A 27,616-nucleotide genomic window follows, 5' to 3' on the forward strand; every position below is an offset into this window, starting at 1 on the left:
ATGAAGGGGGACCACCACCCCAGTCTGCCAGTCCAGAGGCACTGTCCCCGACCGCCACGCAATGTTGAAGAGGCGTGTATACCATGACAGCCCCACAACATTGAAGCCCTGCCACCGTGGAGCTTAAAAAAACATCACCCCAAAGATAAATGTTGTCTCTTGTCATTTAAGGATAAAGTTCACTTATAGATTTGGGTGGAATGTACATTCCACCCAATAAAATACAAGGAAAGCTATAAGCTATATCTTTTCGAACTTTGACCTAAATCTAAAAGGTCATCCTGAATGTTGTTACGATAACATGTTTCATAATTTGTTCATAGTTCAACATTTGAGCAAAGAAGAAAAGGTGAAGGATTTAATTTCCAAACCTTTTGTAAGTAAAAATCTGGGAGGTGTGCACATTTGTACGTAATGCTTTGTAGATTCACCTTTGACTGCAGTTACAGCAAGTATTTGGGATGCGTCTTTACACGCTTTGCACATCTAGAGGCTGAATGAACAGCTCAAGCTCAGTCAGATTTGATGGATCGTGTCTGAAAAGTAATTTTCAGTTTATTATGAGATGCTCTAATTAGGATTTAGGTCTAGACTTTGACTGAGCCATTCTAACACATGGATATGCCTTGCTAAACCATTCCATTCCTGCTCTTTATAATTAGTGTTGATGCAGCCTCTAGCAATTTGTCTTCCTGTTTCTTGCCTTATATTTGGCTTCATCCATCTTCAAATCAACTCTTAGCAGCTTCCATTTCCGAACTGAAGAATTGCTACAGCATACTGCTTCCAGGGCCATGTGTTACTAGGAGAATGAACAGTGGGTTCTGAGGACCAGATCTAAAAACCGGTGCCCAACATCACTTTTTTCAAACTGCAAGCAGGACTTCTTCTGCCTTTCTTTCAACAAAACAAAGGAAAACAAAAAAAAAACAGATTTATAGTCATCTCTGCTCCACATTTCATATAGCCATTTCTAGTAAAGGAAGATGTATTCTTTATTGAATAACAAAGATTTATACAGAACAAAAACACAGCTAAACTTAATTAGAGCTTATCGAAATAATATAAGACAACATAGAAGAAGCATCATAAAGAGGTAATAAAACTGTCTGTTGCTGCCACCTGCTGAGGATTTCACATAAATCACCTAACTCAGAATATCTCTTTAGTCAGAGCTTATGTTTTCCAGAGGGTCGGAAGAAAATTAAAGCATGCAAAAATGTTGCCCAGATCATATGAATGCACAATCACAGTTTATGATTAGTCCGCCCCAGAGCAGATTAGCCAGACTCTACTGGAAAACCATAAATGGCTTTTAAGTACATGTATTTTTTTCTTATTATTCAGCTTTCAAAAGGTATCACTGTATCAAAAATAATGGAATTTCCACAACTCAGAATAAATAACACAAGTGAAAACTACAAAACAGAGTTACCACCTAAACACATTCTTGTGGACTCATCTACTATACAAGACAAAATTCTCATTTTCAGAACCAAGACATTGCTCATAAACTGATGCTCCTCTGACAACATTCCTGCCTTTCTGTTAAAGAAACAAAAAAGTAGATGTTTGTAAATAAATAAAACCTAGGACATGTTCAGCTGATCTACACATTAACCCAAGTGTTCCTTCTCCTTCTTAACGAACATACGGCTCGTCTTCAGGTCTCCTCTGCCAACGGTCACTGTAAATGACAGCAGGGTCCTCACTGTGCTCAAACCATGCAAAAGCATGAGCACATAACTGCGACTGCAACAGCTTTGTTTTTTCGATCTGCTGTTTGTGAACCCCTATCATCGGTTGTCTCGCCTTTTTTCAATTTCCTTTCGAATTCGAACCTCCAGAGCAGCTCTCATGGCGGCATCCAGGACGCTCTTCTCTGCGACAAGCTCCACCACCTTCTCAGGCTTATCCTCCTTTACAAAGAATGAAAGTACAGGAGAGACTTTAGACCAAGGCAAAGATCAAAGGGACATACAGTACTTTTAGTAAAAAGAAACATGCATTTACCTTGTGCACCAAGAAAGAAGTAATAACTCCAGAGTCCTCCTGATAGTCAAGCCAGAAGAGTTCTGTCCCGTGGGTTTCAGTCTCTGTGCTCGACCCACTCTCGTTCCACTCTTCAGGATCAGCACCGGTTCCTGGCTCTGACCCACCTGGTAAATGAGCAAAAACCCTTTTAGCTTTCCTCTGGAAGTAATCACCATCAGAACCTTGAAAAATCATCACAAATTACTTACGTCTTTGCCGAGGATGGTACACCTGGATGTCAGGTCGACGAGGTCTTCTAGGGGTTGTTGTGTGCCTTCGTCGCTGAAGCTCTTTAGCCTGCTTTACTTCTTTATCATAATCATCTCTTAAAACAAAAAGGCATGGACAATGTTAGTTGCACGTTAGTTCAAAATAAAGAAAAAAACTACTTTTTTTTATTCAGTTGAAACTTTAATAAATCTAAGTTTACTCTCAACTCAAAACTTTTTACAGCTATTTAATTTTATTGAGGCTTCAACTATAATGTATTGGTGTTATTAACAGTTTTTAAAGGTGTGCAAATGCCAACCAAGTTTTGTTGGAAGATAAAATCAGCATCTCCTTAAACATCGTCAGGAGAAGGAAGCATTGAGTGCACTAAAATTTCCTGGTAGATGGCTGCTCTGATTTTGGACTTAAAAAAAAACACAATAGGCCAACACCAGCTCCCCAAACTATCACTGATCCCAAGCAATGTGTATTATGTGCCTCTTCGCTGTTCCTCCAATCTCTGTGACCTTGATTCCCAAGTGAAATGCAAAATGTTCTATCTTTTGAAAAGAGGACCTTGGACCACTGAGCTGCAGTAAAATCCTTTATCTCCTTAGCCAAGCTAAGATGCCTGTGATAGTGTATCTGGTTCAGAAGTGACTAGAAGGATTGTGACAGGGCTTTGCTTTAACAAGCCTCTCAATACATTTATTCCTGTTTCCTGTGCACCTTTTCAACCATACTTTTTCCTTGCACCATACTTTCCATTAATATTCTTCAATACAGTACTCTGTGAGCAGCCAGCCTCTTCAACAATTATTTTTGTGGATGACCCTTCCCCACTATTGCCAAGGACATACAGTAGCTTATCATTTGTGTATTAGAAATGCTTTTGTATAGGTCTTATGTAATATTCTAAGTTTAAAAAACAAAAAAACAGAATTTTGTGTTTTTAGCTGTGATAAAAGATAATCATCAATGTCAACAGAAATTACCGCCTGGAATATATCACTGGATGTGATGAATCTATCAAACATCAGGTTCACTTTTTAAATACTGAAATTAACATTTTGATAAAAGTTTTCCAATTCATTTAGATGGACATGTTCCAAATTACTGCAGAAATACGCCTGCAGTTCTAGTTTCACACTTTTTGTCATAAACCTAGGGAACAACAGGTCCAAAAGCCTGCAAAGCCTTCCCTTGTTATGTTCTGTTTTAAACGTTAAAGTTTTTGTTTTTAATCGGTAAGGACTTTTATGTTATTTCAGATCTGTCAGAAGACAGGGAATTGTAACCCTTTAAGAATATCTCATATACAATTAGCATTAGCTAACAGTGGTTGAGTGAATTACCTAGCAATCTGGTTCCTGCGGATATGGTGAAGGAAGCCGTGGGTCATGTCCAAACGACCACCGGGTTTGTATTTCAATTCATGCACTCCTTCGTCTCTTAAAATATCCATTCCGTAAAGTAGTTTGTACACGAATTATAGTATTTAAAAACTAATAATTAAAAGAAGTTTCAATCCAAGCTCTGACAAAAGCTAAGTAAGCTAGCTGCCCATAAATTGTTGATCAATTGTACCATTCCCAGAGTTTACACAAACTGGAAAATTATACTAAAACTAGAAGGACGCAAAATCACGGCTATTATTTAATACTAAAGGCAAGGCAAACTAGTAGTTATTTTAGTAACTGAATAGTTTCGGTTGTGATATCCGAACACGGTTAAACGTGTCCATAAATATTTATTTTAACCCCGGGTTAGGTTTTTGTTAGCTCTTCCGGAGAGCTACGACGCACAACCGCCGCGAGTTTCGAGGAGCTCAAGTTAGACCCATTTATGTATCACAATTAACTCATATTTATCTAGTGTGTTGGTTTAATATTAAGGCCATAGGATAACTGATGAGATGATTTCTTTGAAGCGAGAAAGGGTGGATGAGGTCGACGACGATGATAACGAAGATGGGGGTCAGTTTGTTTACTTCTATCGTCGGCGCAACGTTTGTTAGCTAGCAGCTAAAAAGATAGCCAGACATAAAAGGTAGTTGGATTATATGCATGACTTAGTCCAGTCGCACGCTGGAGCGATAACAGATGTTACGAAGGTCTAATATGAAGAAGCACGTCTCTTTAAAACATCTATTTGGTTATTTATGCAGTGAGATTAAGAAGCTATATTAGCTAGCATGTTTAGCTAGCTGAGTTGTAGCAAAATGTGTAGAAACGTCGGTGGCTGTTTTTTGTGATGGATGTTTTTGTTTTTTAGTTGTAACCAAAAGAGGACGAGGGCGTGTAGGAGAAGACCGTAGAAGCCGCCATTGTCCCTATCTTGACACCATAAACAGGCAAGACTGAGTTAAATGGACTAAATCGTTATAAAACCCCTATGCTAGTAAGATCCATCCTTAGCTAAGTCTGTCTATTCGCAGGAGTGTGCTGGATTTTGACTTCGAGAAGCTCTGCTCTATATCTCTCTCACATATCAACGTCTATGCCTGCCTCGTGTGTGGGAAATACTTTCAAGGTAAGCAACACGACCTGGAAATTACCTGAAAGTAACCTGCTAGCACCTGGATTCACTGTCATATTTTCCTTGCAGGCAGAGGTCAGAAGTCCCATGCGTACACCCACAGTGTACAGTTTAGCCACCATGTGTTCCTCAACCTGCATACACTCAAGTTTTACTGTCTGCCAGATAACTATGAGATCATTGACTCATCACTAGAGGACATCACCGTGAGTGAAATTGTGTCATATATTTTGATACTATGAATATGCTGTACCATATGTGGAATTGAGATATACCCTCACCGCTCACTTTGTTAGGTTCGTCTGTTTGATTTCTAACTCAGATAGTGAATCAGTCAATAATCAGGCTGCAACTCCATGCATTTAGTCATCTAGATGTAGTAAAAAAAATTCTCTGAAATTTAAGCTGTGCACCAGAATTGGAAATAAAGGGAATTTTGTACATGTCATACTTGTTGGTGGCAGTCCGTCTGGTCTAAGTATTTGGGAAACAGCTGACCGACTTATGGACACAGCTTACCCATCTTCTGATGGCTACTTCCAGCAGGATAGTGTGTGATGTCACAATGCTTAATTAATGTTCAACCATTGTTGTTTTACCATGACAATGAGTTTACTGCTCTTAAATGCCCTCTGCAATCATCAAATAATAATCCAATAGATTCACTTTTGGGATGTTGTGGTACGTGAGATTCTCATCATGGATGTGCATGCAACAAATCTGCAGTAACTGTGTTATGCTTTCATGTCAATATAGACCAAACTCTGAGAAATGTTACTACATCTTAATAAATCTATGCCACGAAGAATTACGACAGTCCTGCAGACATAAGGGGGCCCAACCTGGTACTAGTAGGGTGTACCTAGTACTGTGGCCAGTGAGTGTAGATGCTGCATTGAGTGAAGTTTGTACCTCTTTCTCATTAATTTAACATCAGTTGTCTTCTTATTTCATAGGGTACTATTGTAGTGTAGCAAACTATTTAATGTTGCCTGTTGGTTTCCTTTTATTGAAGGTAATTGTTAAATTTCTGTCTATGTATCTTTAATGTGGTATATTTAGGAACTCTATGATTTGCATTTAGAAATTATACAACATTTTAATTCTGAATGTGTTTCACAAACGTGTTAGCTGGTAAGGGTAAATGAGAAATGAACCCGTCATTCAGAAGTTCACCATTTTCATATTGCATGTTTTATTTTAATCTTTTTTTAAACTATGTTTGTTGTTTAACAAATGTTGGCTTTTACTTTCTTGTTCTCTTGCTAAAAGCAGCAACTTTTGGGTTTCTATATGACGCAACAGCTTTATAATCTTATTCTCTCTTCTCCAGTATGTGCTCAAGCCAACCTTCACCAAGCAGCACATTGCTGGACTGGACAAGCATGGTAAACTGTACAGAGCCTATGATGGGACGACTTACCTTCCAGGCATCGTAGGGCTCAACAACATCAAAGCAAACGACTATGCTAACGCAGTGTTGCAGGTATCAGTGTGTGATTCTCCAGATTTTATTTTTCGGACTCTGCAGTAATATAAAATAATACGAACAGTTCATTTTTATCTTTCTAGGCTTTTTCAAATGTCCCACCTTTGCGAAACTACTTCCTGGAGGAGGAAAACTACAAAGGAATCCGCAGACCACCAGGGGACATCATGTTCCTCCTGGTGCAGAGGTTTGGGGAGCTGATGCGCAAACTTTGGAATCCTAGAAACTTTAAGGCCCACGTTTCTCCTCATGAGATGCTGCAGGCCGTTGTGCTGTGCAGCAAGAAGACCTTTCAAATTACTAAGCAAGGTAGTTAATTTGTACTTTGTCTAGCTTCTAATACCTATTGTTTTTGGGGATAAGGTTGTTTTGCTGATGTTTTTTTATCGTGTGTAGGTGATGCTGTAGACTTCATGACTTGGTTCTTGAATGCTCTGCATGGAGCTCTTGGAGGCACAAAGAAGAAGTCATGTGAGTAGGAGAAAATTCAGAAGATTTTTGGCACCTTTATTGATGTTTTACGCTTGCTGTTAACTATATTGAAATAGAAAAGTGATTTAAATTCTTGTATAATAAAGGGACGTTAGTGTTTTGGAATAAAAAAATTTAAATTTGAGTGTTTTCTCTTCTTTGTACTCACAGCAATCATCACAAAAGTTTTTCAAGGCTCAATGCGAATCTTTTCTAAGAAACTTCCACACCCAGATTTGGTGAGTTTGCAGCTCACAGAATATTTGATTTGAATTATTAAATTATTTCAATTTGATAGTTTATTTGACATCTAGGGGTTTGTAACTCTTTTAGGTTTATTTATTATTTTCCTGTTAGTAATATTATAAAGAAAAAAGAACCTTAATTAGTCAAAACACTTTAGTTTGTTGCACATTTGCTGTGTGAAAAAAAAAAAGAAAAGATCAATGAGAACTTTTGTCGATCAAAAATCTATCAAGATAACATGTTCATTATAGAAAATAGCGATTGGCAAGTACTGTGGCTGAAGAGTCTGTCGTTTGTAAAATCTTTGTCTACTGATAGTTTAAGGTAAAATTGAACCTCATTGGTTCAACACAGGGTCTTTGTCTTTCTTTGAGATGCAGAAATTTGTTCAGGAGCAATTCAAATTGAATTTGTTACTAAAATGTTCAGTTTTTGCTTTGGATGCATGTAGACTATAAAAAGATTGAAAATAATTCAATTCAGTTTTATTTATATAGTGCCAATTCACAACACGTCGTATCAAGGGACTTCACAAAGTCAATTCAATGGAATCATACAGATTTACAAGTCAGGTACATACATTCCAATTAATCCTAACAATTGAACAGTGCAGTCAGGTTCAGTTATTTATTCAAATTGGATAGGAAAGGTTTTTCTATCTAAGGAAACCCAGCAGATTGTATCCAGTCAGTGACTTGTAGCAGTCCCTCCTCCTGGATGAGCATGTAGAGACAGTGGACAGTCACTGACGTTGACTTTGCAGCAATCCCTCATACTGAGCATGCATGTAGCAACAGTGGAGAGGAAAAACTCCCTTTTAACAGGAAGAAACCTCCAGCAGAACCAGGCTCAGTGTGAGCTGCCATCTGCCACAACTGACAGGGGGTTTGAGAGAACAGAGCAGAGACACAAAGAGAACAAAGAAGCACTGATCCTGGAGTACTTTCTATGGGAAGGAAAAGTAAAATTTTAATGAATGTACAGTACAGCCCAAAAGTTTGGACACACCTTCTCATTCAAAGAGTTGTCTTTATTTTCATGACTATGAATATTGTAGCTTCACACCGAAGGCATCAAAACTATGAATTAACACATGTGGAATTATATACTGAACAAAAAAGTATGAAACAACTGAAAATATGTCTTATATTCTAGGTTCTTCAAAGTAGCCACCTTTTGCTTTGATTTCTGCTCCGCACACTCTTGGTATTCTGTTGATGAGCTTCAAGAGGTAGTCACCTGAAATGGTTTTCCAACAGTTTTGAAGGAGTTCCCAGAGATGCTTAGCTCTTGTTGGCCCTTTTGCCTTCACTCTGTGGTCCAGCTCACCCAAACCATCTCGATTGGGTTCAGGTCCGGTGACTGTGGAGGCCAGGTCATCTGGCGCAGCACCCCATCACTCTCCTTCTTGGTCAAATAGCCCTTACACAGCCTGGAGGTGTGTTTGGGGTCATTGTCCTGTTGAAAAATAAATGATGGTCCAACTAAATGCAAACCGGATGGAATAGCATGTCGCTGCAAGATGCTGTGGTAGCCATGCTGGTTCAGTATGCCTTCAATTTTGAATAAATCCCCAACAGTGTCACCAGCAAAGCACCCCCACATCATCGCACCTCCTCCATGCTTCACGGTGGGAACCAGGCATGTAGAGTCCATCCGTTCACCTCTTCTGCGCCGCACAAAGACACGGTGGTTGGAACCAAAGATCTCAAACTTGGACTCATCAGATCAAAGTACAGATTTTCACTGGTCTAATGTCCATTCCTTGTGTTCTTTATCCCAAACAAGTCTCTTCTGCTTGTTGCCTGTCCTCAGCAGTGGTTTCCTAGCAGCTATTTTACCATGAAGGCCTGATTCACACAGTCTCCTCTTAACAGTTGTTCTAGAGATGTGTCTGCTGCTAGAACTCTGTGTGGCATTGACCTGTTCTCTAATCTGAGTTGCTGTTAACCTGTGATTTCTGAGGCTGGTGACTTGGATGAACTTATCGTCCGCAGCAGAGGTGACTCTTGGTCTTCCTTTCCTGGGGCGGTCCTCATGTGAGCCAGTTTCTTTGTAGCGCTTGATGGTTTTTGCGACTGCACTTGGGGACACTTTCAAAGTTTTCCCAATTGTTTGGACTGACTGACCTTCATTTCTTAAAGTAATGATGGCCACTCGTTTTTCTTTACTTAGCTCCTTTTTTCTTGCCATAATACAAATTCTAACAGTCTATTCAGTAGGACTATCAGCTGTGTACTGTATCCACTTCCTGCACAACACAACTGATGGTCCCAACCCCATTTATAAGGCTCGAAATCCCACTTATTAAACCTGACAGGGCACACCTGTGAAGTGAAAACCATTTCAGGTGACTACCTCTTGAAGCTCATCAACAGAATACCAAGAGTGTACGGAGCAGTAATCAAAGCAAAAGGTGGCTACTTTGAAGAACCTAGAATATAAGACATATTTTCAGTTGTTTCACACTTTTTGGTCCAGTATATAATTCCACGTGTGTTAATTCATAGTTTTGATGCCTTCAGTGTGAAGCTACAATATTCATAGTCATGAAAATAAAGACAACTCTTTGAATGAGAAGGTGTGTCCAAACTTTTGGTCTGTACTGTTGCTCCTTTAGTGGCTTCATCTCGGGGAAAAAAACAAAACAACTAAACTCTGAGCCAGTTTTCAAGTTTAGAGTATGAGAGAGAGCACATACAGTTAGTCACAGCCAAAAGCTCAGTCAGTAGTTATGTCTAGGAGAAAAATAGTGGTTAAAAACTGAAAGACAGGGCCAAGTGTATCATCGGTAGGTGAGCATTAAGTTCTTGCCAGCAGAAGCTTGGATGATGTCCCCTCCAGGAAGGTGTCACAGGTAGATACAGAGCCAGGTCATATGTAGCTTCTAGGAAGAGAAAAGAGAGATAACATAAAGTTAAAAGCTGAAATAACAGCAAATAATGCATAATTGGAGAGTAGTATGAGAATGTAGCAAAGAGAGTGAAAGTGGTCATTATGTCCTCTAGCAGCCTAAGCCTATAGCAGCATAACTACAAAGATAGCTCAGGATAACCTAAGCCACTCTAAATATAAGCTTTATCAAAAAGGAGAGTTTTAAGCCTAGCCTTAAAAGTAGACAGGGTGTCTGCCTCACGGACTAAAACTGGGAGCTGGTTCCACAGGAGAGGAGCCTGATAACTAAAAGATCTGCCTCCCATTCTACTTCTAGAGACTCTAGGAACCACCAGTAAACCTGCAGTCTGAGAACGAAGTGCTCTGTTAGAAACATATGGAACAATCAGATTTCTGATGTATGATGGAGCTAGATCATTAAGGGCTTTATATGTGAGGAGGAGAATTTTAAATTATATTCTGGACTTAACAGGGAGCCAATGAAGGGAAGCTAAAATAGGAGAAATATGATCTCTCTTTTAATTTTCATCAGAACTCTTGTTGCAGCATTTTGAATCAGCTGAAGGCTTTTAACTGCATTTTGTGGACATCCTGATAGTAAAGAATTACAATAGTCCAGCCTTGAAGTAACAAATGCATGGACTAGTTTTTCAGCGTCACTCCTGGATGGGATATTTCTAATTTTGGCAATGTTCTGGAGATGAAAGTAGGAAATCCTAGAAACTTGTTTCATATGGGATTTAAATGACATGTCCTGGTCAAAAATAACACCAAGGTCATACTTGTCTCGTACTCGTCGTCGTCTTCCGGTTTATCCGGGACCGGGTCGCGGGGGCAGCAGACTCAGCAGAGACGCCCAGACATCCCTCTTCCCAGGCACCTCCTCCATCTCTTCCGGGGGGAGCCCAAGGCGTTCCCAGGCCAGCCAATGTGTCCTAGGCCTCCTCCCGGTGGGACGTACCTGGAACACCTCCCAAGGAAGGCGTCCAGGAGGCATCCGGTATAGATGCCCGAGACTTGAGGTACTCAGGACGGATCTCATCCACCCCCAAAGCCCTGCCACCACACAGCTTTTTAACCACCTCGGTGACTTAAGCCTGGGTGATGAAAGAGTCCAACCCCAAGTCCCCAGCCTCTGTTTCCACCAAGGAATGCGTGATGGCAGGATTGAGGAGATCCTCGAAGTACTCCTTCCACCGCCCGATAATGTCCCCAGTCGAGGTCAGCAGCCTCCCACCCCCACTGTAAATGGTGTTGGCGAAGCACTGCTTCCCCCTCCTGAGGCGCCGGACGGTTTGCCAGAATCGCTTCGAGGCCAACCGGTAGTCCATCTCCATGTTTTTTACTTCATCACCAGAGGTCAATTTAATGCCATCCAGGTTAAGTGATTGACTAAGCAGTTTCTTTTTCAAAGACTTTGGTCCAAAGACGACAACTTCTATCTTGTCTGAATTTAGAAGCAGAAAATTGAAAGTCATCCAAGGTTTTATGTCTTCAAGACATGCTTGTAGTCTATCTAACTGGTTGGGCTCATCAGGATTTATGGATAAGTAGAGCTGAGTATCATCAGCGTAACAGTGAAAATATATCCCATGCTGCCTGATAATTTTACCTATTGGAAGCATATATATAGTGATATAGTAATAAAATTTATTTTGGCTGATCAAGTCGGCCAAACTCTTTTACAGCATCAAAATATAGAGCAGAGAAGTTAAAGGGAACAAATGAAAACAATAAAGTGAGGATTTATGATAACTTGTGTCCTTTATTCCCAGTGTAAAGTTGACTTAAAGTATTTTTTTTTTTTCATTTCTCAAAACGTTCCAGCTGCCTGAGGAAAAAGAGGTGCTGCTTCAGACAGAGGAGTACCAGGAGCAGATGTCCGAGTCCACTTTCCTGTTTCTGACCCTGGACCTTCCAACAGCTCCTCTGTACAAGGATGAAAAAGAGCAGCTTATTATCCCTCAGGTCCCTCTTTTCAACATCCTGGGCAAGTTCAATGGCAATGCTGAAAAGGTACTGGCCCTAATTAATAAAAAAGAAAACCTTAATTTTTTACTATTAAATGCTACAAGCAAGTTTAAACAGCCCAGCTACAATTAAAAGCTAATACCAACCCTTTCCACTTTGAATTCAGGAATACAAAACCTACAAAGAGAATTTCCTCAAAAGGTTCCAGCTGACCAAGCTGCCACCATACCTCATCTTTTGCATCAAAAGATTCACCAAGAACAACTTCTTTGTGGAAAAAAATCCAACAATTGTCAACTTCCCAATCACGTATGTCTTTAAAAAAAACTGGACAAAACTTGTACTTGTTTTTTTGTTTTAATATGTTGAACATATATTTTCTCTTCAGGGTAAAAATGGCCTTTTTAACGCTGCCGTTTTATTTGCTTCCACAGGAACGTAGACCTTTCAGAGTACCTCACAGAAGAAGCTCAAGCTACAGAGAAGAATACTTCTTATGACCTTGTTGCAAACATTGTGCATGATGGGAAACCCACTGAGGGGTCCTACAGAATACATGTCCTGCATCATGTAAGTTGTTGCCATTTATTTCAACATTAGTGACAAATCAAGGAAAATATATCTTTTTGTACCTTGTTTCCTGGCCTTTTTAAAAATCTTGATCATTAATGTGGAAACAGATGATTTTCCACTGCTTCAGTAAATTAATTTTGCAGCTGTCCTGCATCGTAGAATCACAATAAAATATCAAAATATGATTTAAAGTGACTTTTTATTCAGGTAAAAGGGTTTGATGTTGAATGTTCCCTATTTGACTGTCACTTGCCCTCCTTGTGGCGATCATACGTTGATGCAAAGGGCAGTGTTTGAACTTGAGTTTTTATTAGATTAGAATGGTACCAAAACAGCTTTAAAACCACTCAAATGTGTCTTAATCTTTTACTCTTTGTACCTGTACTTTTTCTACAGCTGCTATGTGTTCACTTAGGTTTCTCTATTTAATTCCTGTTTTTTCTCTTAGTTTGTTTTGTACAGTTCTTTAATCGGCTGTTTTTATTTATTTTTTACATCGTTTAAAAATAAAGTGGTATGTTAAAATTATTCTGGGAAAGTAGAGGGTGTACATTTGTTATAACATTGAACTTTTTATGCTGTGAAACCTGATGTTTCACTAGTGTTGTCATGATGTCCAATGGGATTTCCAAACCAGACTAATTTAAAATCGTTTTTCGTGCAGCCGTTATAGGATTTTACTCAAGGACCAAGTTAATTCAGTTCTGCTTGACCTAAATACTGTTTTACCAAAATTATTTTTTCATGACTATGTGTGTGTAACACTGTGTTTGTTTGACCAGGGGACAGGGAAGTGGTATGAGATGCAAGACCTTCAGGTGATCGACATTCTTCCTCAGATGATCACATTGTCAGAGGCTTACATCCAGGTCAGTCTGCCCCATTTGTTTAAGTGAAAATAGTGATCGATCCCCTGAAGGCTCTATTAAAACAGAAACCTGTAGCATATCGTATCTGGTCTATGCTAAGTCCTTGTGAGACTGAAAGGTTCTATATACTGAAACAAGGATCAGGAATTTCATAATAACGTGCAGCTTCCAAAAACACGAACTGTGTCTTATTTTATGTACAAATAATGTATTAAAACATTGAAGATTCTCTGTTGCACAAATGGATAACAAGTATGGAGCCTCTCAACATCAAACAGAAACATTCATAATAACAATGCATAACATGACTTAAAGTGCCTTTACTTATAAAAGAAGGAAAATAATTTAGAATTAAATGCAACAAACAGTAGACATCTTCTAAATGAAGTAGTAGTTGTCAAGTGCTTTTAGCAAGAATACCTTCTTGCATTCTTCTAATGGAGTAACACAAGTGTACCCAGCAGATATTAGCAGGTTATTAAGCCTGGTTATTTGCTTGGGTAGCTGGCCTGCAGTTGGCTGCCTAACAGAGATGTCTCTGTTAGTTTGCCAGCTCTACCTTAAAGTAAAACTGATAGGAGGATTATTTTATCTTTTAAGTCAGGAGTAAGTGTAGTAGTCTTTTTTTCATCCAGCTGACCAGCGGTGTGACGCATGAATTAGAAGAGTGGCACCACTGGATGGGTCAGTGCTTCATACAGCCTTAGAAGCTGCTGGCACTTTCTATGCCATCTTGTAAAAAGTAGTTTCTACCAAAGAATTGTTATGTAGTGACATTTTTGCAGTTTTGAAACCTCGCTATGTCTTGATACCCGTTATGAGGCGATGTCTACCACAGACTTGGAATGACCCTAACAACCCTCAGACTCTTACAGTCTAATGTCTAATCTTTTCATGCTGTTATTAGGATTTATACCAGTATAATCATCAAAAATATCTCTATTTGTCTAAATAAATCACCCAACCATGTAAAATGTTTAAGCTTGTAGACCAAAAATATGAAGTTCTAAAACAGTATAGTATGCAATGCTAAATTAGAAGTAACAATCTATCATCTAGAGCTGTTCTCACATATTTATGTATTATCTGCAGAATTAAGAGTGATGTATTGGAAATCTTATGACAGTTTAAAAATAACTGAGGAGTATGAGGAAATTTAGAAGGAGGTCCAAAAAAGGGACTTAGCATCTGTTTGATCACTAATATTCTAATTTACCCACGTCATTCTGATTTAATCTTCTTTTCTGTTCTGTATAATCAATAAATGTTACTGTAGTAATAGTTGTGTGTACCAGTAATGCCTAGTACCGGATCGTTAGATGAGGAAGACGTAAAACTAGAAAGGACTGTTGGGTTTCCTTAAAATTCAAAATTATAAAACCATTTTTTCCTAAATTATTCTCTCTATACTTTTCCACAGGGCTAAATATTCGCATTATACATTAAAAAATGTATATTAAGAACATCGCAAAGGAGAATTGCTGATTTCTTTGTTGTTGATTAGTTTTTTCTCCTATTTTTAACAGATTTGGAAGAGACAAGAGAGCAGTGACACAAACAACCACAGGGAGGTGTAATAGAGGCAGGACTGTGCTCACTCTGGATGACTGTTAGTTTTGTAATCATTTTTGTTATCAACAAAGTACTTAAATGACTTGGAGGGATAAAAGGAATAAAAGTGGCAGAGGAGGACCACATGAAGCAAAGAAATGTAAAAGCCTCCATGTTCTCTTGCATTGTTCTGTGTTTTTACCATGTGGATATTTCTTAATAAAGCAGCTCCAGGATGAGTGAGTGAATTAAATTGTAATAACACAACACTTTCTCCCATTTTTAGAGTTTTATTTGTATGTTGTCATTGGCACATCCCATAATCAACAGAAGAGCTGTGAAATCAGAGGAGAATCAGTCATTCATCTAATTGCTTGAGAAAACACTAAAAGTTCTTGCTATGGCTGACAATCAGAAAATATATTGCAATTTTTATTTTACACTCATAATGACCGAGCTTACCTCAAATACAGAATAACACTTCAAAAAACAAACCAGCAGAAACAGATGATGCACACTGAATCCCATGCAGGTATAAAGATTTCTGAGCAATTTGTTTGATTAGATTAGCATAAGATAGGGAAAGTTCCCCAATCAATAAATTATCAGTAAAACGGTGGAATTACATTTAACATTTTCAGTGCATTACACTTGTCCATAGCAGATCAAGCTCTGCTGTGGTGGGACTGCTGTGGACCTTTCAAGGTGCTAATTCTTCTTCCAAACGTATTTCTCACAGAAGACCTGGTTCTGTAGATTTAAAAACACAAAATACCCCATTAAAACAATGTTTGAAGATACTTCTTCAGTTAATGGTATTGGAAAAGGAATGTACTGACTGCAGTCTAATGTTTAGCTGGCAAGCCTGACAGAACAAGCAAAAGTCCTGAGTATACAACAGCGTGCAAAAATATTTAAACCCTGGGACGTTTTTCACATTTTGTCACAACCACAAACTTTAATGCATTTGTAGAGTCCACCTGTGTGTGATTTAATCTCAGTAGAAATCAAGCGGTTCTCTGAAGTCCTCAGAGGATGTTTGGAGAACAAACAGCCTTATGGAGACCAAGGAACACATCAGATAGGTCAGGGATAAGTATAAAGCAGTTAGGTTTTTAAGTAATATCCCAAGTATTAGACATTTGAGCCCTAATTAATTGATCATTGAAAATGTAATGAGCATGGCACAACTGGAAACCTTACTAAACATGCCTGGAAGGAGCTGATAGACCCAAATAAACTAGAGGAATGTAGACTTAAATTAGCTGAAGAAAACCGCTAAAAAGAGCTATTCCAAAGGTGAAACATGGCAGCATCATGCTGTGGGGATTCTTTTTTTCAGCAGGAACAGGAGGGCTGGTCAGAGGAGATGAAAAGATGGATGGAGCTAAATAAAGGGCAGTCATGGAAGAAAGGCTGTTGGAGTCTCCTAAAGACTTGAAACTAGGGTGAGGTTCCACCTCCAGCAGGACAACACTAGATATACAGTCAGAACTGCAATGAAATGGTTTAGTTCAAGGTTTATTCATGTAGAATGGTCCAGCCACAGCCCGGACCTAAATCAAATTGGGAATCTGTGAAAAGACTTGAAAATTGATGTACAGACATTCAAGACTTGCAGTTGTAAAAAAAAGCAATGAACAGTGGTTCTACAAAGCATAGACTGAGAGGGGAGTACGAACATGGGCTGCAATGTTCAGATTTTAATTTGAAAAATAAATTTAAAAATAAGAAAAAAAACAATTCCTTCAACTTCACAATAATATTCTTAGTGTTAATCTATAAACATAAAATTATAATAGAATACATTGATGTTTGGTTGTGACATGACAATGTACTTGTACCTTAATAATTACCCATTACTATAATCTTGGTTATATTTATGAAACAGTTGAACGAACGAAATATAACTGATTAAATTATCCATAATGAGAAGGGTGATTCAGTGCCACTCCAATTCCAGAAACGTTGGGACGTTCATTAAATTTAAAGTGAAAGCAAAAAAGACAACATAAATAACATAAATGTTTAAACTTAGAAAGTGTAGACCTGCATTAACTAAATGAGCTGATTTTAAATGTAATGCCTGCTGCATGTCCCAAAATAGTAAGGACAGGGGCAACAAAATGCTGAAACAGCAAGGCAGTTCCAAGAGGTTTGGCTGGGAGAGCATTTGACAAGTTAGCTGGTATCTGGTCTGCAATGTAATTAGCTGTCAAAGAGTGCATAAAAAGACTGAAGGGTAGTACAGTGCATAGCATCATCAAAAGAGTCAGAGAAACCAGAGATGTCTCCCTGCGTAAGGGACCACATCGCATCATTCACTGGCATGATTGTCTTACCCAGTGAAACAGTGAAAAAACCTGATGTTCATTTTAACCAGCTAAATCAACAATGATGACTTGCACCTACCCCACATTCCTGAGCAGTGCTTAGGTTTTTGCACCAGTAACTCGGCCCCCAAGTACAAGGATTATTTCCCAGTGGCTCCAGCTTCTTCGATGATATGCACAAATCAGCTTTCTGCAGGGCAAAAAACACCCAAATAATATGAACAAGAAAAACATTTGGATGTTTTGAGAGTTCAAAATAGACTGGATTTCTCCAAATCGTTTTAAAAACATGTCAGCGGTGACAATAAAATTGCATTTCATTTAGCTTACATTTCAACCTTCTGATAATCTGTGAATAGACGCTAACATGTTCCTTTCTTTCCCTTTGAGATTACAGATTCTGTTCATGGCCTTTATGTTATTCTTACTTTGCAAACATGTGGAACATCCATTTGGTTTCCCAAAACCTTCTGCAGCTGAGAGCCGTGGACTCTGGTGAAAGCCTCACACTGAAAAGAGAGTTCAGAGTTTGTAATGTTAAATAAGAAAGATTGAGAGTTTTTCTTATTAAACTATTAAAAATGACAGGTGAAAATTATATTTAATTAACTACATGATGACAGAATACAGTAAATAACTATAGATTTAAGTAGTTTTCAACAGATGTCAGGAGTAGCAGAGACTCAAACCTTGGGGATGGCTTTTGGGTGGAGGGTGCACACCGACCGGAGGAAAGCTGATGTCTGAGGCTCGGTGGCATTCAGCCCCAGGTGCAGACGGCTCAGTGCAGCCAGTGTTTGGCAGGACTCACAGTCGGACATCGGGTCCACCTCTGGAAAGACCCCAATAGTATTGACCACATGTTTTCAGAAAACCAAAGTAAATTTACAAAAAACCAAAGAACAGTGATCAGTGGGCCAAGCAGGGTGTATGAGGTGTACTTGCTGTTCTACGTTGGACCATTGACTTGATGGATCACCAAAGGTCGCTTCAGCTTATGGTCACAAGCTGACAGCCCAAAATTCTCCTTGAGGATTTTATGGTAGGAGGGCAGAATTCATTGTTCTATCCATTAAAGCATGTCATCCAGGTTTGGAAGTAGCAGAGAGACCCCAGACCATAACACTACTTCCACCGTGTTTGACTTTACCATGGTGTTCTTTTTCCTAAATGCTGGGAAACCTTTACTCTGGATCAAACGGTATGCTCTCCATTCAAATAGTTCCACCTTCGTCTTATCAGTCCACTGAATATTTTCCCCAAATATTTTCCCCTTGAAATTGTCCAGATCAGGGCATGATGTGATATTTTGGCCTCTATTAGCCTACTTCATGTTGTTACACAGGTTCTGTTCGGTGGTTTTTAGATTCTACTGGTATAGCAGTAAAGTATACTGAAATAGCACTCCGTTCTCCAAAGAGAAGCGGTTAATTGCATAAATGAGCAAGGCGGGGGAACAGTCAGTCAGTCATTTTCTATTCCGCTTCTTCCATGGTGGGTCGTGGGGAAGCTGGTGCGTATCTCCAGCAGTCTATGGGCGGGGTACACCCTGGACAGGTCGCCAGTTCATCACAGGGCGGGGGAACAGCTTCCTTTATTAATGGAATCATTGTTGGAAAACTGACCCTTACTTTATGTTCTCTGTTGCTTTTTTCTTTTCATGGAAGAGTGACAAGGCCCAGTGATTCTGTGCTGAACTGCGTTTCTTTCCTGGATGAAGGTATCAATAGAGCTATTACTGCTATTAACTTTGTTTTCCTATATCAGCATTTTGGTGTTTCTTTGCATGAATCTTCCTTGTTCTGTCAAACCCACTGGTTGCAGCGGACCCATAATTAGCCTGGTTCTGCTGTAGGTTTCTTCCTGTTGAAAGAGTCGGTCTGTTGCCACGTGCTTGTTCAGGATGGGTTGCTGCAGAGTCAATGACTTGATGCAATCATTTGGTTCCCTGGATATCCAACTTTAACCAGTTGGAGTTTTATGACTTAATATGACTGGACTGTGTTATGATTAGGATTAAATTGTAATGAATGCAATCAGACCTCAATTTGACCCAATGATCAGATGGGATTGGACTGGATTATTTAAAATGAATTTGGACTAAATTGAATTCTATATAAACATATGTGAATTGAATCTGTTTGTCTTTTAAAAGGCCTTGACATGACATTTGTTTTGAATTGGTTCAATAGAAATAAACTCCAGCATGTGGATCTAAAGTGTTCTCTAATCTCAATTTGATTTAAAGAATACAGTCCAAATAGAGAGCTTGATTCGATTACATGAAACCAAACTGTTTGGGTCGCTTCATATGTGAAATCAAAATATTTGATAAAAGATAAAAACAGTACAGGTCGTAAACCTGCTCGGTACCAAAAAACATCTAACTGACCTGGAGCCGGCTGCGTCTCAAACAAACAAAGGTGCAAAAGAATGCAGATGGTGTGAGGCGCAGCAGATGATAAAAGGAATTCAACAATCTTCACTCCATATTTGTCCACAAAATCATTACATTCAGCCTTATAGCTGGATGGTAACAGATGACAGACCTCTTCCATGACTTTCATTAAAGCTTCCTGCAGGGTGAGAGAGTGAGAAGATAACTGCTGCTTTAAGTCAGGGTGGTGGGGATTATTATACCGGTGTCAAATGAAAGTCTCACCTCAGTCATATTTTTAGGCAACATTGTTTCCAGTTTCTTGATAAACAACAAACACAAGGTGCAAACTGGGCTGAATACATCCTAGAAAGAGGAATAAGGTACAAGTTGATCATTTACAACTACTGTTTCACTTCTGCTGCCTGTTTCTCTTCTGCTTTCTCACTAACTTCAGTTTCAGAGGCGGTGCCAAGTGCAGAGCTGGACGTGTCTTTACTGGGGACATGATGGGAAGGCTGCTGCAGTTTCTTGTCCTGGTTGGTTGCACAAAGCCCAAAAACCTCACAGATCTCCTCTGGTTTCTATACAAACAGATGCAGTGTTTAGTATTGTAAGTCTGATCAAATATACACATAAACAGGTGTAAGGAGAGGTCAAACTCACCCAGTTACTGGATGTTTGCTGCATGATCTTTGGCAGATATATTTTCACTTGTAACTCACATTCGGATGCTTGTTCTTTAGGGAGACGCTGACACAAAGCATGCAAGGCTTTAAATACAGTAACCTGTGAAAGCATGATGGATAGTTGTTTACATTAACAGTGCCTCCAAAAAATATTTATGGCATAGAACGTTTTCATGTTTTGTCTCTTTACATCCTCTAACTTTAATGTACTTTACTAAGATTTTATTTTTTAAACAACACAAAGTAGTACAAAACTGGTAAGCAGATAGAAAATGATACATGGGTTTCACATTTTTTTTTTTTTTTTACAAACAAATCTGTATAGTGCAGCATGCATTTTTATTGAGCCACATGAAACAAAATTTAGATCTCGACTGGCTGGACCATTCTATCACATTCACATGCTTCAGTATAAACCATTTCATTGTAGTTCTGGCTGCAATTTTAGGGTCATTGTCCTGCTGGAAGGTGAACCACCACACTACCCTCTAATCTTTTGCAGCCTCTAATAGTTTTTCTTTTAGGATTTTACTATATTTAGCTTAATTCGTATTCCCATGAACTAAGACCAGCTACCCCGTCCCGCTGCAGAAATGCATCCCCACAGTATGATGCTGCCACCACCATGTTTTACAGCTTGGATGGTGTATTCGGGCTTAATGCCAAATGGACTTGCTCTGGCTTTCTTCTTGTCTCTTCTATAAAGGCCAGTGTGGACTGTACAAATGATAGATATCCCATTGATAGATTCTCCCACCTGAGCTGTGGATCTCTGCAGCTCCTCCAGAGTTATTACAGACCTCTTGACCTCTCTAAAGAATGCTCTTCTTGTCCACCCTGTTAGAGTAGGCAGGCTTTAGTAGGTTTGGAGCTCTGCTGTATTTCCAGATGATGGATTGGACAGACCTCTGTGAGATGTTCAGTGTTTTAGATGTTGTTTTATAACCTAACTCTGCTTCAAAATTCTTCACAACTTTCTCTCTGACCTGTCCGCTGTGTTCCATGGTCTTTATGATGCTGTTTGTTCTTTTATGTTCTCTGGAAACCTCAGAGGTCTTAAAAGAACAGCTGGATTTATGATTAGGTTAAATTACACAGAGGGGGACACTGTTTTCTTATTAAATGACTTCTGAAGGCCGCTGGTTGCGCTGGGTTTTATTTAGGAGTATTAGAGTAAAGCCATTAAATATGAATGCATGCCACACTTTTCAGATTTTTATAAGTAAAATATCCTGGTATCAGTGTATCATTTTACTTCCTCTTCACAATTATGCACAACTTTTTGTTGGTGCCTCACATAAAATCCCAATACATGTATATATTTTGTAGCTGCTCCATAACTCCAAGTATACTATTTATTTTTTAATACAGATGCATTTTTTGTCACGCAAATGTTTGCATATATAAATGCATGGATTTTCATGTTTGTCTACAGTGAGCTGGAACCTTATTTTACCAACTGGAAACCTGCTAATAGAGTTAAAATAAAACCTGCAGGCTCCTACCTTGGTGTCTGTGCTGAAAACCATGTTGGTGGACAGCTGGATGATCTGGCTGCATTCTGGACACATCCCCTGAGTCTGTGAATAACAGGTAAATAAGACCAGGTAAAACAGCTTGTTAAAAATGTTTTAAATATGTCTAAATGAAAGTCGCATCTTCTTACCAGAGGTTTTTGTCCAATTAATGATAAAGAATCAACAATAAATCTGGAGTCACCTACAGTGAGAACAACATGGTACACGATGCAGAAAAAGATGAAGGTTTTTAAAACGATATAATTTCAGAACCGGTTATGATATAGGTGAATGGGTTTTGCATGTATTGTCTGGACTGATCAGTAAACACAGAATAAATGGCGACTGGTCGTGTGCCACTGCAAGGCAGACATTATAAAACCTTACCGGAACACAGAGACGCAGCGAGAACCAGCAGAACGAACCCAGGGGCGGACATGATTGAGAGGACGGACGGAGACTGACAGACAAGCTGAGGGTTTTTGTTTCTTTTAGAAAAACAGCTGTGTTTTTGTTTGGGCTGAACCGGAAATTCAGCCTGACAGCCTCAACCTATCAAAGCGCGGTGCGTAATGCGCAGGCGCTCTAATCAATAAACTGTTACAGAGGAAACGCTTTTCTTTATACTTTTACTGCTGTTCAGTCAACGTTGTGATGTGGTGGGGAACATTTTTCGAAAGATAATATTTTACCATACGATTCAACGACAATCGCTTAATGAACTAATAATGTTTTTTCATTGTTTGCAAAGTATTTTTGTATCTAAATTTGGTAGAAAAATCAAACTCAGAAGACAACTAATCAGCGCTTAGTTTAACCCTTGTTTCCCATATATACACTTAAGCCCAGAATTATTCATACCTTTGGCAGATGTAGATTTAACTTATTATTTTCTTCAACTATGAAGTTTGTTTCTGATTAGAAATGATTTGAATCATTTTGGGCTGAACTGTCAAGAGCAATGGTATAAATACAGATTTTCAGAGGTTTATTTTTTATTAAAAACGTGAATGTGGCTGAAACTGTTTATATTTCACATGATTTACACAATTTCCTCATTAATACCTAATACAGAGGGGGAAAACAGGGTTGGTTGTCAGTAAGTGAATGAAATAACAGGGATTAGGTAGGGTAGACCTATTTGTGTTCAGTTCAATTCAATATAATTAAAAAGTATTTTATTAATCCCAAAGGGAAATTAAATAATATAATTAATAATAGTTATATTGCTCATTACACTGTTAATTATACTAAATGTATGTTCTCCAATTTCGTGGTATATGTGAGATTTGTTTTTAGCTAAAACCTGAAATTAATGTTTACAATTGAAGGGTTTTATAATTAAATAATGTTCTTTTTCCTACATTTTTTAAAGAAATAGTCTAAAATAGAGCAGTTGGGCTTGGCAGCCTGTATCTCTTGAAAGTATTTATCTTGAAACTAATTCGACTGAGGGAAAAATTTTCTAAGAAGTGACACTAAAGTAAAAAGTGTGACAACCAACCCCGTTCACCCCACACTGTATTAGAGAGGAAATGGTTTTATGAAGTGAAATATACACAGCCACAACCATATTTACGTTTTATTCCAGAAAGGCCTCAGAAGTCACCACTAGATGGCAGTAGAGTAAAGAAAATGTGGTGTTCTAATATTAAGATAAGATTAAGAAATCTAGTTCCAGTTGTAAATGAATCCACTGGTGGCTCTACAGCGCTTGAACTGAAGATACCTGTTGTAACACGCGCAGAATGTAGCTTGTCTTGCTGAAATAAGCAGGGACGTCCCGGATAAAGACGTTGCTTAGCTGGCAGCATATGTTGCTCCAAAACCTGTATGTACCTTTCAGCATTAATGATGCCTTCACAGATGTGCAAGTTACACAATTCATGGGCACTAACACACCCCCATATCATCACAGATGCTGGCTTTTGAACTTTGTGTTGATAAAAATCTGAATAGTCCTTTTCGGTCCACAGGACACAATGTCCATGATTTCCAAAAACAATTTGAAATGTGGACTCATCAAACCACAGCACACTTCCTCACTTTGGTCAGTCCATCTCAGATGAGCTCGGGCCTAAAGAAGCCAGAGGGTGTTTCTGGGTGTTGATAAATTGCTATGTCTTTGCATGGTAGAGTTTTAACATGCACTTGTAGATGTAGCGACAAACTGTGTTGGCCGACAATGGTTTTCTGAAATGTTCCTGAGTCCATGTGGTAATATTCATTACTGTTTTTAATGCAGTGCCTCCTGAGGGATCAAAGGTCACAAGCATTCAATGTTGGTTTTCAGCCTTGCCAATTACCTGCAGAGATATCTCTTGATTCTCTGAGCCTTTTGATGAAATTATGGACTGTAGACGATGGCATCTAAATTCCTTGCAATATGTTGAGAAAAATTCTTATACTTTTGGACAATTTGTCCACAAAGTGGTGAACCTCATCCCATCCTCGCTTGTGAACAAACGGAGCCTTTCGAGAATGTTCCTTTAAACCTAATCACGTCAGTCACCTGTTTCAAATAAACCTGTTCACCTGTGGATTATTCCAAACAGGTGTTTTTTGAGCATTCTTCAACTTTTCCAGTCTTTTGTTGCCCCTGTCCCAGCTTTTTTGGAATGCGTCGCAACCATCAAATTTAAAAGTGAAAAGTGAATATTTGAAAAAAAAAAAAACCAAAGAAAAGTTTGAACATTAAATACCTCGTCTTTGTAGCGTATTTAGTTTAAATCATTATATATATATTTTTTATTTATGTTTACACAACGCCTCAACTTCATTGGAATTGGGGTTGTCATATCATTTTGGAGCAGCTTGTTTATTGACAAGGACACATTTAGTGGCACGCCTGGTAAGGATGTTTAAAAAGCTTTAAATTAAATTAATAATTTATGGTGGGAATATTATTTCACTGAAAAAAAAAAGAATAATTTTATCAATGAGGAAATAGAAAATCCATGTTGAGAAAACGTTTTTTACAAACTCCCCTGTTACACAATTGTAGGCACACAGTTAATTCAATGCCTTTCAAATAACTGAAGCATTTTTTATATTTATATTTTACTTGTTTAAGTTGTTTTGAGTTTCTATTAAATTTGAATTATTAATCAATCTCTTTCTGTTTCCCTGGGGTTCTTTTAGCTTCTGGGTATAAAGGTGGTGGAGGATCCATGTTTATCTTGCCACAACCCAAGATCTCATGACCTCTTTGAAATACTAAAAATAAAATCAGTTCTAGTTAAGCTGTTAAGTTGAAAATGTGTAGTAAGTGGTTTTTTCAGCAGGATTGTCTGAATCAATGGTATAATTAAACCAGAAATGGTTCCCCAAACACAAAATCAACCTTTCTAAATGGCCAACCCCAGACCTAAATCCTATAGAAACCCTGAGGGTTGAGCTGAAGAGAAGCACACATAAAAGAATATTTATGACTCTGGATAATCTAGATAGAATGTGCAAAGAGGAATGATCCCCCTCTGTGTGCTCCAACCCCCTGTGTGCTCCAGCCTTGTGAAATATTACAGAAGACAATGCGCTGCTCTATTGGCAATGACGAGTTGTACAACAGCGGTAACAATAATTGTGCAACTGGTGATGTTAAAAAAACAGTTCTTTGTTTACAGTTATTTTAAGACGTTTTACACCTCTTTACAGGTGACCCTAAAACATTTGCATGTATATTTAGGAAATTACTGAAAATGAGAATAAAGGTTTGTCATTGGGGTGGGTGACACAATATACAACAATCCTACAAGGAATTTCCACCTTGAAACAGACCTCGCTGTCCACAGTGAGAAACAGTTCACTGTAAAAGACCCGATAGACTGTGGATGAGCTGCGCTCTCCTAGAGGAAGTAAGGAGGAAGGTACAGAGCACCAGGAAGTCTCTGACTCTTGGTCCAGATGTGGACCAGTTTTAAAAAGAATATTTCCCCATTATCGAGTCGCATAATGGGTCAGAACAGTTCTGAGGAGTTGCCTCCTCCCTAGCGAGAAACGTTGGATTTTATGTTAAAAAATATGGGCAATAAGTTTCGAATCTTTTAATTCTTTTCAGTCTGTAGTCCAACTTTTCTTCACTTTCCTTTATCAGGCCACTGCAATGTACCCTTTTTTGTTTTTTTTGTAACTGCAATATCTTTTTTTTTAATCATGTAAAGCGCTTTGAATTGTCTTTTTGCTGAAATGTGCTATACAAATAAACTTGCCTTGCCTTATTAAGACAGGTTTTATCACCTCAGATGTATACATTTTGAAACATAGCAAAATGAGATCGAGCAAGGGTTATTTACATGGCAGCATTTTTACACCAGGCAATTTAAAGTGAAATGTCTATAAAAATAAAATTAAAAGTCAAGAAATTATTATTTGGGCATTACATATCAGGAAAAAGCTGTTAAAATGCAATTTAAAAACAAAAAAACAGTTATGAGTAAGTTGCTGTTGATAATTTTTTCAGCGCTATTTAAATACAAAGAGATCAACAGTGTTTACAGATTAATTCAAGATGACCTCCATTAGGTCATGAGAAATGATTCTGCAAAGCTATATTTCAATGACCTCCTTTTAGATATAATCTGCTTTGTCGGCCATTCATCTAATCTCATTGTGTGTAACGGAAAAAAGGTTTCCTTAGTCACACAGGTCATATTTACATTGTCTAAAAACAGTGGCTCATGTAGCAAGAGTTGTTTAATTAGATCTTCTAGTAATTCACCACCCACATTTTAGCTTCTGACGTGTGTCTGATCTTTGCTCTAATACTGCTCACTAAGCTTTAAAACCTCAAACCAATGAGGCATAAAAATGCTGAATTATAAATATTAAATGAAAGGTACACAAAGTTCACAAGGTACCAGTTTTAGTTGATTCAATGAGTAATGGAGCCACTTTAAAAAAATGCTTTCAAGAAGCCTGTAAGGCATCCAGATACACTAGTAGCTGTTTCTAGGAATTGCTGACAGAAACAACTTTAAACCTGTTGTTCAAAACAGTACCAAGCAAATATAAAGGATGTAAAATGTACATCCTTAAATGCCAATTTTCTTATTCTATATGTTCCATCCATCCATCTATTTTATATGTTGGAATGTAATAAAACTCCATTAACCTTAAGATGTTCTGTTATGAGTAATTGGAGTTGACTTGTGTGTAATTTATTTTCATTGTAAATGCAGATGCTCTTTGAAGGCTTCAGAGGTGTGTTAAAGAACATTAGAGAAAAAACAGCATCATGAAGAATAAGAAAGAGCATGACTAATTCAATCTGCCAATCTACCAAGCCATGGACGTCCATCTGAGCTGACCGGATGGGCAAATCAGCCAAAAGGCCCACAGTAACTGGAGGAGCTGTGGAGATCCACAGCTCAGGTGGGAAAATCTGTCAACAGGATAACTATAAGACAAGATCACCACAAATCAGGCCTTCATGGAAGAGTAGCAAAAAGAAAGCCATAAGAAGTCCTGTTCAAATATTGCCACAAGCCACATGGAGAACTCAACAAACATGTTGGGGTAAAGTAATGCTGCACATCACCCTTTTTACACCATACCCACTGTGAAACATGGTGGCAGGATCAAGCTGTGGGGATGTTTGCTTTTTTTGGTAGGAATGTGGAGGCTGGTTTTAGTTTATAAAAAGATGGATGGAGCTAAATTTGTAGCAATCCTGGACTAAAACCGTTTGGGAGCAGGAAAAAGACTCTAGATTTGAGAACTAAATTGAATTAGGAATCTGTGGCAAGACTTGAAAACCGAGGCTCTCCATCCAATCTAATGAAGGTTGAACTGATTAATGAAGAATTTTGGACTTTCAGTCCCTACATGTGTAAAGATGTCAGAGACATACCGCAA

At 38.5% G+C, this 27,616-nt stretch overlaps 3 protein-coding genes across 4 annotated transcripts; 1 reads left to right on the top strand and 2 right to left on the bottom strand.

The window, feature by feature from the left end:
• Positions 1-977: 977 nt before the first annotated feature.
• c12h2orf68 (chromosome 12 C2orf68 homolog) lies at positions 978-4,007 on the bottom strand. Its single transcript, XM_047381390.1, has 4 exons — positions 3,600-4,007; positions 2,244-2,359; positions 2,014-2,159; positions 978-1,919 (listed from the first exon to the last, which is right to left on the bottom strand). Exons 1-4 carry the CDS (start codon positions 3,707-3,709, stop codon positions 1,797-1,799), a joined length of 495 nt encoding a protein of 164 aa, XP_047237346.1. The 5' UTR covers positions 3,710-4,007; the 3' UTR covers positions 978-1,796.
• usp39 (ubiquitin specific peptidase 39) lies at positions 3,519-15,086 on the top strand. Of its 2 annotated transcripts, none has more exons than XM_047381388.1 (13): positions 3,519-3,663; positions 4,519-4,597; positions 4,682-4,776; positions 4,852-4,988; positions 6,116-6,268; positions 6,355-6,580; positions 6,668-6,742; positions 6,914-6,981; positions 11,711-11,899; positions 12,021-12,163; positions 12,289-12,424; positions 13,210-13,296; positions 14,823-15,086. In XM_047381388.1, the coding sequence occupies exons 1-13, from the start codon at positions 3,645-3,647 to the stop codon at positions 14,871-14,873; spliced, it is 1,458 nt and encodes a 485-aa protein (XP_047237344.1). In that variant the 5' UTR covers positions 3,519-3,644; the 3' UTR covers positions 14,874-15,086. The 2 variants fall into 2 exon arrangements, with proteins under 2 accessions (XP_047237344.1, XP_047237343.1); XM_047381387.1 differs by lacking the exon at positions 3,519-3,663 and adding an exon at positions 4,020-4,220.
• Positions 15,087-15,121: 35 nt separating this feature from the next.
• sftpbb (surfactant protein Bb) lies at positions 15,122-22,321 on the bottom strand. Its single transcript, XM_047381389.1, has 11 exons — positions 22,151-22,321; positions 21,913-21,965; positions 21,752-21,826; positions 20,224-20,346; positions 20,010-20,141; positions 19,843-19,923; positions 19,573-19,756; positions 17,870-18,012; positions 17,609-17,689; positions 17,260-17,370; positions 15,122-15,597 (listed from the first exon to the last, which is right to left on the bottom strand). Exons 1-11 carry the CDS (start codon positions 22,200-22,202, stop codon positions 15,556-15,558), a joined length of 1,077 nt encoding a protein of 358 aa, XP_047237345.1. The 5' UTR covers positions 22,203-22,321; the 3' UTR covers positions 15,122-15,555.
• Positions 22,322-27,616: the final 5,295 nt, after the last annotated feature.

The sequence above is a fragment of the Girardinichthys multiradiatus genome, chromosome 12, assembly GCF_021462225.1.
Source record: "Girardinichthys multiradiatus isolate DD_20200921_A chromosome 12, DD_fGirMul_XY1, whole genome shotgun sequence".
NCBI classification, from domain to species: Eukaryota; Metazoa; Chordata; class Actinopteri; order Cyprinodontiformes; family Goodeidae; genus Girardinichthys; species Girardinichthys multiradiatus.